This window comes from Lithobates pipiens, unplaced genomic scaffold (assembly GCF_037356315.1).
Source record: "Lithobates pipiens isolate NorthernLeopardFrog02 unplaced genomic scaffold, aLitPip1_a1.2 Scaffold_8, whole genome shotgun sequence".
Classification (NCBI taxonomy): domain Eukaryota; kingdom Metazoa; phylum Chordata; class Amphibia; order Anura; family Ranidae; genus Lithobates; species Lithobates pipiens.
This window is the reverse complement of record NW_027507903.1, coordinates 381616772-381630752: the sequence shown is the minus strand read 5'-3', so window position 1 is coordinate 381630752 and position 13981 is coordinate 381616772. Positions and strand designations below refer to the sequence as shown.

The window sequence follows — 13981 nt, the reverse complement described above, 5'->3', positions numbered from 1 at the left end:
GTTGCCTTGCCGCAGCTTTCCTCCCCCTTCCTGAGCAAACCAGACATCTCAGTACACACCGGTGGATGGGTCTGCTATCCGGATCAGGACTCCCATGTGCAGCGGGAATATTGCCCCCCACTCACTGCACTGTTCCATCGTTGGATGCCATAAGCTCCTCACTGCTCTGAGGACTTTCAGTTTTATTTCCTACCCCTCTTTCGACTGTACCATTAGAGAAATGACTTTTGGAACAAGTTCTATGATCCTCATTGAATAAACTTGCCTTTTGTTTATTATTACTGTTACAGAAAGACTTCTCTTCATTAACTCTTTTTATGCTGACATTTCCCACTTGGGTTTTTTATTTTTTTCATTTCTGCCAATGGGGGATTTATCTTCAATTTGACCCAATAAGAGCTGACACCCCTTGCTTTGTATTGTCATCCCCAATTTCCAGTTATGGTTACCGTTCAGCTGCACTGGGCCTAGTGCATACTCATTTCATCGTTATTCTTTTACATGATCCTCAGTTTTAACACTGTTGACATCCCTGTTATTTATCAGATTTCTGAGTAAGAGCTGCAGCTGACAAACTATTTTATTGTGTGCACAGGGAGTGAACTCTTATTTAACCAGGACATGCTTTTTTTTTTTACCAATTAACGCTTTCATTTCTACCTGCATAATCACTATTCAACAGTTTCATGTTTCTATATTAAAGCGGGGGTCCACTCAAAAAAAAATATATATATTAAAAGCCAGCAGCTACAAACTTTTAATAAAATGGACTTACCTGTCCAGGGAGCCCACGAGATTGGTAGCTGAAGCCGAGCAATCGCTCGTCTCTCGGCTGTCCCCACCGCCATCTTCGGTGAGGGAATCAGGAAGTGAATCGTTGCGACCTCACTTCCCGTTTCCCTACTGCGCATGCGCGATTCCCACTCTGCGCCCTCACTGGTCCCCACTGTGTGTTGGGACCTGTGTGTTTCCACAAACACAGCAGGGGGTGACACAAAGGGGCGTGACTCCCGCAGGAGTCTAATCTTGGAAGTGGGTGCAGATACCTGTATTATACAGGTATCTGCACCCCCTCCCCCCTGAAAGGTGCCAAATCTGACACCGGAGCGGGGGGGGGGGGGGGGGGTCTGAAAAGTGAAAGTTCACTTTGTGTGTAAACCTAAGCTTTAAAAATTTGCTGGACTTTTTTTTTTTTTAAAGCACATACTGTATATACATTATCTTTAAAAAGTTAGTAAACCCATGGATTTAAGCAGTTAAAAAAAAAAAAAAAAAGGCATGCCGGGAATGCTAACTGCACATTGGCTGTGCTCTCAGCCAAACTATCAAACCATCCAATGGCTGGTGTCATAACGAATCACATGTGCAGCACCATAGCAGTTGAAGATTAAACAGAGGCAAAGATGGCAGCTTCCTTGGCTGAAACGATAGGGGAGTTTACTTCCACTTTAAGGATTTACTGCTAAAAGTTTAAGTTATAACCGTTTTATTTTAAATCAGTAAGAACTATAAATTACTGATGCATGATGAGAAAAATGAAATGTATGCAAAAAATTATTTTGTAAATAACATCCGTTGTACCAAAAATTTAACTTTTTTATGTTGCAGTAAATAGAACAAGCAGTAGAATAAAATGTATATATTTTTTTGGAAATTAATGGTACTTTTACTCTTTTTTTTCCCCCTTAAAATTTAAATAAAAACCCCAGGATGACTTTAGGGTCACTGGAAAGCCCTGTTTGTCCTCCAAAAAATAATATGTATCAATTCTTTATCAAAAGTGATTATAAAACGATAGACTCATGAACAGACACATAGCTGAAATGTGAACAATGGTCTGGTCCATAGGGGGTAAACAGGTGTGAGAGCCAAAGTGGTTATTCTGTCTAAATATTTCTGGACCATATCACTTTTGAGCCATTGTGGACTGTGTCAATACCATCCTCCATTATGGACATGAGCTCCCCTATGCTCCTCTATATACATAGAGCTGAAGAAAAAGTATTTAATACATTTGCCTTCTTTGTCCCCAGTCACCCACTCTAGATTTTGTAAAGGGACTACATGCTCAGACCTGACCTTTTTACTATTAATATATCTGAAGCGTTTTTTGGGGTTTGTCCTAATAGGTTTTGCAATCTGTTAGTTTTGAATTTTTGCATCCTTGATTTTTTTTTCACATATTCGGTTATATTCTTTGTAGCATTTAAACAATGCTAATGTATCCTCTTATATTTTTGAAAGTTATTCTCTTATTTATAGCCATTTTAACTTTTGCTGTGATCCACATATGTTTTATTTTTAGCCTTTGAAACGTATTGCCCATGGGAATAGACTTTGCAGTGTTTTAGCATACAGTCTTTTTTAAGAAAATCCATTTCTGTTCGGTGTCCATTGATGCCAATATTCCCTCTCAGTCTAAGTCTTGGAGAGCAGCCCTGATCCTTGGAAAATGTGCGCTCTTAAAGCGTTTCTATCTTACCTTTATGTGTTTGTTGCTTACAGCCAACATTAAATGTAATCATGTTAATTCTTTTATATGAATATTGGTAATAAGCTCTTCATGGTTTGAGACTACCAGGACCAACAGAGCATCATTCCTAGTAGGGGGGCCTCAATAAACTGGACCATAAAATTGTCTTGTAACAGGTTTATAAATTTTTGACCTTTAACTGACTCAGCAGAGCCATAACTCCAGCCAATTTTCGGGTAGTTAAAATCCCCCATTATTATTACTGTCCCAGCCCTTGCAGCCCTTTCCATCTGTGCAAGGAGCTGAGTCTCCACCTCCTAATTAACACCGGGAGGTCTTTAACAAACTCCCATGATAACCGCTGTAGTACACACCTATGTACAGGCTTGTGTACAGTCTGCTTGAGGCAAGGTGAAGAATGTGTCCTTCAATAAAATCTACAGAAAAATACCTTTTTTGCTTATTGAAAAACAGTCTCTCTCTACTCTAGTGCTCTGTGTTGGCATAGATGAGCAATAACTACACCAGTCATCAAAAGCATTTTCACAAAGACTTGTAGGGATGAGAAAAAGAGGTGCAGCTCAATGTCAGTTAGCTTTGTCAAACTTTGGTGTCCATAAAGCCTCATACACACAATCGGACTTTGTACAAACTTTCCCATGGATTTTTGTACAAAGGGCATCGGCTGTGAACTTGTATTGCATACACACGGCAGGACTTTTTCAGCCAACTTTCACCAAATCAGGTGTTTTTTCTACTCTTTACTGCCACCTTTGGTCAACTTCTGTATTGTTGTCTGATCTTTTGCATTGGTTTTGAGCATGCGTGTTTGTACTTTGTACAAAAGTCCTATGGTTTTCTATACACATGATCAGACTTTGCTCCATCAGACTTATGTTGCCAGAAAGTTTGTCCGTTCGCACAGCCAACATTTGTCCGATGAAAAAGAAAAAAAGTTTGTCCGATGGAGCGTACACGTGGTCGGATGTTGCTTTAAAACCGCTAATTTGCATGTTTGTTGTCAAAAAGTCCAATCGTGTATATGGGCCTTTAGACCACTCAGTCATATGTATACACTCTGCACAACTGCTAAAACAGAAAAGTTGAGGTAAGCTTATGAAAACGGATGCAGTCTGTGTAACGTCTGACTGAATATTTCTGTTTCTTTAGCGGAGATTTAACTGGTAATTAGTCGTAGCCTCTGAAGAAATGCATCTGTTTGTTATAAAGGTACAGTGGCTCAGAAGCAACCTGCCTTAAAAAGATTCTGGCCTCAGCAAACATGCAGAAAGCAGAGTAAATTGGTTGCCAATCAATCCTGGATTGAGTCAACATTAGGAAACCCAAGTATATCCAAGCTAAAATGGTCAGCATGGCACAGTTACAGTGGACCTAAAATCATAGGCGTATCTAGATCCTTTAGGGCAGGCATCACTAAATGGCGGACCGCAGGCCGAATCCGGACCCAGTAGCAGCCATATCCGGCCTGCAGACTCGCAAATAGTTGCCTGTGTATTTTCTCCCCCCTGCCGGATTGCCAGCACGCCGCTGCCGCTAAAATCCTTGATTTACATGCGAGGCTTGGCAGGTGTCTCCCTTTCATCATTGCATCACTCCCCTTCCTTATTCACACAAGCCTGGAAGCGCTGCAGGTCCGGATAAAGGGTGGGACTTATCAAGTTACGAAGTGGGTGATTGGTTGCTAGGCAGTGGGGTGGTCCCAGCAACCAATCACCCCCTTTTAACTTGAAAAGTCCCGCCCTTTGTCCGGACCTGCCATGCGTGCTTCCCGGATTGTGTGAATAAGGTAGGGCAGTGTGGGGAGGGGGAGGAAGGGGGAATGCTGCGATGATGAAAGGGACAGTCTGACTCTGTAATGTTGAGGGAGGACTGTGATGGAGTGGGATCTGTAATGGGGGGTCTGAGGTGGGGCCTGCATTGGGGGGGGGGGGATCTGTGATGGAATGGGGGGGTCTGTGATGGAGGGGGATCTGTATTAGAGGGGTCTGTGATGGAGGGAGGTCTGTGATATGAGGTCTGTACTGGGGGGGGGTCTGTGATGGGGGAATCTGTGATGGAGTGAGGTTTGTGATGCAGGGGGATCTGTGATGGAATGGGGTCTGTAATGGGGGGGCCTGTGATGGAGTGGGGCCGTTAATGGGGGATCTGTGATGGAGGGGGATCTGTATCGGAGGGGATATTTGTGATGGAGTGGGGTCTGTAATGGGGGGATATGTGATATAGGGATCTGTTATGGAGTGAGGATCTGTGCTGGGGGGGGGGGGGGGGGGTCTGTGGTAAAGAGGATCTGTAATGGGGTGATCTGTGTTTGTGGGGGGGGGGTCTGTAATGAGGTGGGGGGCTCTGTGATGGGGGTGTTTAAAAGGACACACTGTGATGAGTCTGTAATGGGTTGGGGGGTTTCTGATAGGGGACTGTGATGTAAAAGTGAGAAATGTGCTCTGAAGGGGGGACTGAGGGCACTGATGTAAGGGCTTGTCCACACTTGTGCAGAGATCTGTTTTTCTGCCCTAGAAAAACCCAGGTATCTACAAGAGCAATAGAAAACAATTGTGACATGCACAGGAGGCTGTAATGTGAAGGATCGGAGTCATGACCAATATGATATTTGGACCCCCACGGGAAGAACATTTTACTGAACGGACCCCGTGAATTTTAATTCAGTACCCCTGCTTTAGGGCCTCGGCGCAAGAAACCAGAAAGCGTCAGTTTATACTGAGATGTGCGATTCTCTGTCTAAAAGGCTTACCTCTGGTGTTGCACGGAGATAAACTATGCCATCCAGTTCTATTTCTGTCTCAAACTGAGTCAGAAGCCAGGTATGCCAGTCTTGGTAAATAGCCCACTCTGTTTCACTGATGCTTCCCGACTCAAACAAGCTTGAAGCAAATACATACCTAAAAAGCCAAGAGAAGATACATGAATTAAAAAAATATAATGCTCCTTTACCGGAATTTAAAGTGTAGATAATGGGAATAGGCAGCTCTACTCAATTCAAAAATGCAAGAAAAAAATAAAAAATAAACAAATACCGTATTTATAGGCATATAATGCACCCCAATTTTAAGAGGGAAGTTTAAAAAGGCAAAATGGTGTTCACAGCCCCCTTCCCCAGTACACAGCCCCCTCCCCAGTATACAGCCCCCCATCCAGAACACAGCCCCCCTCCCCAGTATACACTCCTCCCCAGTACAGTACCCCTCCCTAATACAAAGCCCCCATCCAGTACACAGCCCCCATTCCCAGTATACCACCCCCCATCCACAGTATACAGCCCACCTTCTCAGTACACAACAACCCCGTCTAGTACACAGTCCCCCTCCCCCTGCACTCCCAGGAGACCCCCAGTCTCCTGGGACAGCACTGCCACCATTCTCTACAGTAAAGAAATCACTGTCAGTCCCTTCCACACTGCTCCTCCTGTGTCACTGCTATTGTAAAATGAGGCTTCCATAAAGCTCAAAAGCTCCTTTTTTCCACTGAACTGGTTACATGACTGCTCTCTCTGATGTTACGTAGATGGTCATGTGACTGCTCTCCTCCTCCAATCTAAAGCTAAGAGGAGCAAGAAAAGGAGAGCAGCCATAAAAAAAAAAAAAAGCTATTTACAAGCTTTGTTTTACAGTATGACACGGACACAGAAGGAGCGGTGTAGGAGTAGGGGCTGGCAAGTGATTTTTTTTTTTTTTATCAACTTTAGACTATGCAGGCAGTGCTGTCCCAGGGCAAAGAGACAGGGCCGGCCATCCGATCCCTGCCCCTGTTGGTAAAACATAGTATTGGCGTATAACACGCATTGACTTTGTCCTCTGTTTTCAGGGGAAAAAAGTGCATGTTATACGCTGATAAATAAAGACCTAGTGTTCAGCTTATACAGAAATGGTCTCCAAACTGTGGCCTGGGGGCCAGGTGCGGACCTTTTCTAGCTTTTATCTGGCCCTTGGACACGATTTAATTCACGAACACCAATGCAATCAACCAAACAATGAGTCATTCCTCCCAATGACACTGATAGCTCACGATTCCTCCCAACGACACCAATAATGGAGCACAATTCCTCCCAACACCACCAATGATAGTGGGGGAAATTGTGCTCCATCATTGGCGTCATTGGGAGGAATTGTGCTCCAACACCAATGATGGGGCACGATAACTGGCACTTAGATTAAAATTTTGGAGACCCCTGTTATACAGTATATAACAAGTTCTCAATACAGTACAATGTACAAACCATAAAATGGTTTGTGTAGTTAATAAACCCAAACCTTATATAGAATTTCATGAACTTCAATTATTTATATAATATGCAAAATTGTGCAAAGATGGTTAAAGAATTTGTACGTTCGTCCCCCTTTTTATATGGTGCTCTAAGCATAAAGTGCATAAAACAATATTCGGATGAGGAAGTGCCCATTCAAAGTTTAGCATTTCAATATGGTTCACCCAAAACAGAAAATTCAGTAGTGCTCCATCCACAGCAGAAAAGACCACAGATTATGGTGCTCTTGTGCTCACCCCCTCTGAATTGGTCTCACTCACCAGAACTGTTGGACCTTTGAGTTTGAAAGTTACACACACAAAAAAAAAAAAAAACACAACAGCGCTCAATGGGACCAGAAAATAAAGGAACTATTATATGCATAATCAAATTCATTTAATTGGATGCACACTAAAATAAAATTAAGTCACAACAGTCAGATGAAAAGATAAAAAAAGAACTTAAGAAAAAATAATTTTCTTCATTGAAATACTCTGAAAATGAATAAATACAATACCGCCCAGATGGCAAGGGGTTAATGCCAGCAAGGGTTTTCCAAATCCTGATCTGGAATAGAAGACCCAATAACGCAATACGCAGAAGGGAATAAAGAGACACCACTCTCTATGCTGCAACTGATAGATGTCGTTATGTTCCAGGAGGTGTATTATAGACCATATTGCCACAGAGCTTCCACGGTAAGCAGGCGAGCTAACAACTGGCATCCTGGGGGGAGCTCTGGACAGCGTGAACTGAGTTTGAAAGCCAGAAGGCAGGGTGAAAGCCAAATACAAAACCGGATGCAAGAGGTCAAAAAAGACGGTGGGTGGAAGGCAAGCTTGATGTTGCCGTGGTGACCGTGACTTAAATGAAATTGAGGAAGAGGATAAGACGGAAGTCTTAAATAAGTATCCTCATCTGATAATAGCTCCTCGGATTAGTCTAGTCTGTATTGAACCAAACTACCTCCGCCTGTTTAACTATATCATCTCTGTTAGTAGTTAAATCTTTGTCATTCGGCTGAACTAAAATTACAGGATTTCTTACTCATTGGGACAATTCTATAAAAAAAAAGGATTTTTGTACCCACCGTAAAATCCTTTTCTCTAATTTACCGACCGACACAGCTCCTCTCTAACTAAATGGGTTGTATAGCCTGCCTTTAGGAGAACTAGGCAAAATTGTTACACAATACACAGAACTTTTAATCCCGCCCCAGGGGGGCGGACCCTGTGCTATCAACCCTCCTCACTGCTCCCAGCAGCTTCACGTCAACAAGCAGTATAACGTAGAAAAAAGGAGGGGTGGGTGCTGTGTCGGTCGGTGAATTACAGAGAAGGATTTTACGGTGAGTACAAAAATCCTATTTTCTCTTATATTCACCGACCAACACAGCTCCTCTCTAACTAAATGGGACGTCCCCAAGCAGTGCCAAACGAGGGGTGGGAAAACACAGCATAAAAACCTCATCCACCATGGCAAGTGGGAACTAGTGAAACTAAACCCACAAAAAAACAGCAGTGTGTGGAAAACCTCCACCATAAAACCAGGCATCCTCAACAGGAGTGATCCCCAAAACCGCAACATTGCGAAAGTAATGCAACAGTGCATTTAACAAAAAAAAAAAAAAAAAAAACAACAGGTAAAAAACTCAATTGCAACTACGCGCCCGCCTGCAAAACTTTGCGGCCAAAACAAGCATCAGCCGATGCACTGACGTCTACCTTGTAGAACTTGGTAAATGTATGGACAGACGACCAGGTCACCGCCTTACACACCTGAGCAACAGACGCTTGATGTCGGAAGGCCCAAGACATTCCGATTGCTCTTGTAGAGTGGGCCGTGACTGGAAAGGGGGGGCATCTGCCCCTTCAAGACGTAGGCTTGGACTACAATCTGTCTGATCCACCTGGAAATGGTGGCCGACGAAACCGCCATGCTTTTCTTAGGACCAGCCACCGAAACAAACAGTGAGTCTTACTTCCGAAAAGGAGCTGTGGCAGACCAGTACACCTTCAGAGCCCTAACCACATCGAGAGCGTGAAGGGCCACCTCCTCGGGGTGCTTTTGGCTTGGGACACAACGATGGTAATACAATGTCCTCATTGATGTGAAAAGCCGAACCACCTTCGGTAGAAAGGACAGTTGCGGAATCAACACCACCTTATCCCTGTGGATGACCAGATAAGGCGACTTGCAGGACAAGGCCGCCAATTCCAATACCCTTCTGGCGATGTGATGGCCACTAGAAAGACCACCTTCTGTGAAAGGGTCAACAGGGGTATCTCCCTGATCTTCTCAAATGGCGGCTTCTGAAGCGCCAACACCAGGTTCAAATCCCATGGCGGTAACGAAGGACGCACCGGAGGGACTACATGTCGGACCCCCTGAAAAAAGGTACTCACTAATGAGCGAGAAGCCAGGGGTCACTGAAGAAAAAAAAAAAAAAAAAAAAAAAAAAAAAAAGACAGCCAGGGCTGAAATTTACCCCTTAAATGGTGCTCAACGCCAATTTCTGGCCAACTCCATGCTGAAGAAACAGCAGGATCCTCGATATAGAAAAGGAGCATGGATGCCACCCTTTCTCCTCACACATGGAGATGTAGGCCTTCCAGGTACGATGGTATATCTTCCGTGAAGAAAATTTCCACGCCCTCACCATAGTTGGAATCACCGAGTCCGACAGACCCCGGTTCCTCAGCACCTGGCTCTCAATATCCATGCCGTTAAAGCCAGCGATGGTAAAGCAGGGTGAAAAAGATTGGACCTCGAGATAGGAGGTCCTCCCGCAGTGGCAGTCGCCAGGGAGCGTCTGCCACCAGACGCACCAGGTCTGCGTACCAGGGCCGCTGAGGCCAATTTAGGGCAACCAGGATTACTGGATTCCCCTCTGCGAAGTAGACGTGGCAATAGTTTTAGTGGAGGAAAGGCATATATCAGTTGGTACTGATCCCACGGAGCCACCAGCGTGTCTGCCCACGGATCCTTCGTCCTAAACACGAATCTGGGCACCTTCCGATTGAGAGGGGGAGGCCAAGATATCCACCTCTGGCGTGCCCCATTTCAGGCACAGCAGCTGGAATATCTCCGGATGCAACGCCCATTCTCCTGGGTCCAGCATTTGACGACTCAGGTAGTCCGCCTGCCAATTTTTCACCCCGGGATGTAAATGGCTGACTGGGCCGTAACGTGTCGCTCTGCCCACCGAAGTATGTGAGTGACCTCCCAAGCAGGGGCTGAGCTTCTTGTTCCTCCTTGGTGATTTATGTACGCCCCAGCCTTGGGGTTGTTTGACTGTATCCTGTTCGGACATCCTTGAAGACACGTCGACCACATGTGGAGGCACAGCCTGATCACTCTCAATTCGAGAAAAATCGTTCGGCAACTTGGATTCCTCCGTCGACCAGAGGCCCTAAATCCTGATCACGCCACCCCAGCCGGACAGACTGGCATCTGTAGTGATCACCGTCCAGTTCAGAGGAAGAAACTATTTTCCTGACTGAATCACTGAGGACCTAAACCCCCAGATCAGGGAATCCCTGACTGGTTGGTTCACCTGGATCTGGCGATCCAGGGACAATGCAGATTTGTCCCTTTTTGTCAATATCTCCTTCTGCAGGACTCTGGTGTGGAACTGGGCATAAGGTACTGCCTCGAAGGAGGCCACCATGAGCCCAAGCACTCGCATCCAAAAGCGGAGTGACCGCCACTTGCGGTTCATCAGCAGATTGACCGCAGACCTGAGAGTCAGCAATTTGTCCGAGGGGAGAAAAACCTTCGCTTCCCTGGAGTCCAACAGCAAACCCAGGTACTCCAGATGCTGAGTTGGTACAACCACCGACTTCTTTAGGTTCAACAGCCACCCAAATTGTTGCAGGGTCTTCATGGTGATCATCACATCCTCCTCTAATTCTGAGGCGGAAGATGCTCTCAGGAGGAGATCGTCTAGGTAACTCATGATCGCGATCCCACGCTGCCTCAGCAACGCCAATACTGGAGCCAGTACTTTAGTAAAGACTCGGGGGGCTGATGCCAGGCCAAAAGGAAGAGCCAAAAACTGGTAATGGGCTTCCCCTACTGCCAAACACAGAAATTTTTGATGTCGAAGGCAAATGGGTATGTGCAGGTAAGCATCCTGGATGTCCAAGGACGCCCAGAAGTCCCCTTGGAGTGCAGCGACAACTGAGTGAACTGATTCCATTCTGAACCTCTGCACCTATACAAAGTGATTGAGTGCTTTTAAGTCCAAGATTGGATGTAGCCCTTCCTTCTTGGGAACCACAAACAGATTTGAGTAGATCCCCTGGAAGCGTTCCGATACCGGTACAATCACCCCCTGATTCAGCAAGTCCCTTATTGCTCTCAACAGGGCCACCCGGCGAACCAAGGACACGGGTATGCTGGAAGGGAAGGATCTGTTTGGAGGCCTAGAGAGAAACCATCTTGTAGCCTGTGGAAATCCGATCGCAGACCCATTGGTCGGATAATCGGGAGGTCCACCGGGTTGCAAACTCCCGAAGACAAGCCCCCACCCGATAAGTGGGTGGGGGCAAACCTTCATGTGGTAGCACTTTTGGTCACAGGCTTGTTAGGCTTGCGGTTCCAGGGAAGCTTCTGACCGTCCGTGGGCGTCCTGTTGGGGTGGGGGCGTTTTGCCGAAGCACTGGGCAGACAAAAAAGCCGATTATGGGCAGAAAAAATGGGTCCTTGCCTGCGGCGTGGCTCCTTGGCCTTCCTGGCCTGTGGGAGTAGTGTACTCTTACCACCAGTGGCATTCTTAATAATGTCATCCAACGAGGCTCCAAAGAGCTACCCGCCAAGGAAGGGAAGATCTGTCAGGGCTTTCTTGGATGCCTGGTCAGCCGACCAGCATTTCAGCCAGATTAGGCACCTCAGCACCACAGCGGACACTGAAGCCTTGGATAACAGAGGGAGAGTATCCAGGGCCACGTCACAAACGTACTTAAGGCCTTGTACTAGTTGGTCTGCTAGTTCCACGCAGACAGGGGAGGCCTGTTGCTCTTCCAATTCACGATGCAAAAGTTTTGCCCACTCAGTCAGTGTCTGCGACACCAGTGCGGATGCCAGTATAGGTCGCACGGCTGACCCCACAACTGTAAATAAGGAATGAGCCTCTGCCTTCCTATCTGCAGGATCCTTGAATGCAGGAGTCCCCTCAACCGGGATCGTTGTTACTTTATTTAACTTAGATACTGGGAGGTCCACGACCGAAGGAGTCGACCACTTTTTGAGAAGACTGTAGTCAAAAGGGGTAAAGCGCCGCCAAATTTTTGGGGACTGAAAAAGTCTGTTGCGGGCGACCCCATTCACTGTAGATGAATTTGTCAAAATAAGTCAAATACGGGAACACCTTAGGTGAATGTGCTGGCTTGGGGGACCCAAAAGGGACCAGTACATCAGCAGAGGGATCCGCTGGCCCCTGAATCTTCAGGGTATCATGCACAGCTGTGATGAGTGCGCAAACAAGCGCTTTGTCGCGCCCAGACCCGGAATCATCCTCACTGTCCGAATGGTCCTGGTCAGCCACGTCTGATAGGTCAGAGCAGGGGTCTCCAGCAGAAGCAGGGCCCGAGTCTGCATCAGAGCTCTCCCAGAGGACGGGGGGGGGGGGGGCAGGGGCCTCATACGCGCACATTTCCTTCCACGTGCCGCCTCTATCTTAGCAACATAGGAGTCAAGGACCGCCGTCAGGGTATCCATGCACACCACGCTATTCGCAGGTGACCCAGTTGCTATAGCCCGGATTTCGGGGGAAGAAACACCAGTTTCTGAAGCCATGCTGACCCTACCCTGTCTGCCACCTGCAAGGGGACTTAGGACAGTGAAGGCCCTACCCTCCTGCTGCCGCCATGTGGGGGGGTACTTGGCGCTAGACTCACCACCCTGGGGCGTTCTGTGAATGCCACTAGCAGTGCCTGTAGTCCCTAGGAGCTCCCCAGGTGCAGAGAGGAGAAAAACTGTCAGCAGCAGCTGCTTATAACAGTGGTGAAACGTTCTGCAGAGCTAGCTTCAGCGTTCAGCAAGGAGCCATCCAGCGTCCTGTACACACAGTGGACACAGGAAACAGCAAGTGAGAGCACATGTAATGCTGCCACAAGAGAACTGCAGCAAAAAGAGAGCTCAGGCTTCAAGAAAATGGCCGCCAATGTAACTAAATAGGAGAACCTAAAGAAGATGGCTGCTGAAGCTCACCAGAGGAATACAGGCTTTCCCACATCCAAGATGGCGCCAGACAGCGCCATGCGGTGACAGAACAAAACTAGAAATGTGCTGCCTGCCTACAGCCAGAACAACCTCCACAAACACTTCTGGAACACCCCAGACCGGGACCAGGACCAACGCCAACCGCACAGAGCCCCAACATGAGAGAAAGCAGCGAACTCACACACCGCCCACAGAGCAGGCAGCCACCCCCCTCAGAGGGGGGAAGGAGGGGTGATAGGGAGGTGAGGTGGCCCCTGAATAGATCCCCAAGGGAATGCCCAGCTGCTCACCCCACCGAGGCAGGGAGAGCTGTACTTACCAGTCCTGAAGAGCTGGGAGACATTCCATCACAGACCTACTCCTGAGCAGTTACAGGGTAGCTGTTGGCCCGGTATACTGTGATCCAGACAGCAGTAGCCTGGTCATATGTATACCCCGGAGCATTGAAGCTCACCGACCACCTCTGGAGCTGAGGCATGTCGTGGCCTGCCGAGCCTTAGCTGGGGCCTGCTCACGCTCGATGGCCGGACTGGGGAGACTACAAGGATATCATTAACCAGCCGGCAGTTGATAAAAGATCCCAGGATCTTTCATCTTGTGCAAAACAACATCAAACCTGCATCCAAAACATGGACAGAGGGCTCGCAGGGTTCCTAGGTCATTTTCCTTACTAGGCCAAATAAAAACTGAAGCTGCTGGGAGCAGTGAGGAGGGTTCATAGCACAGGGTCCGGCCCCCTGAGGCGGGATTAAAAGTTCTGTGTATTGTGTAACAATTTTGCCTAATTCTCATAAAGGCAGGCTATTCAACCCATTTAGTTACAGAGAGAAGCTGTGTCGGTCGGTGAATATTAAAGAAATCTTTGTAGACGGCTTGATAAAATGTTTCAATATGTGGACCCTTATGAGGTGTACACAAGAGCGTAATGTCCAACAGAAAAAAAAAAAAAAAAGAAAAATAATCAGGCGGGAGCTTTTCATCATATATTCCGATCGTGTGCAAGT

General features: G+C 46.8%; 1 protein-coding gene across 3 annotated transcripts in view; it reads right to left on the bottom strand.

Annotated features, from left to right (window-relative positions):
• Nucleotides 1-13981, bottom strand: part of LOC143964150 (deoxycytidine kinase 2-like) — a 321867-nt gene that overhangs the window by 200221 nt on the left and 107665 nt on the right. For all 3 annotated transcript variants that reach the window (XM_077473842.1, XM_077473843.1, XM_077473844.1), the window contains exon 4: nucleotides 5244-5391. In XM_077473842.1, the coding sequence (XP_077329968.1) occupies nucleotides 5244-5391 (148 nt within the window). The remainder of the gene's footprint in view (nucleotides 1-5243; nucleotides 5392-13981) is intronic.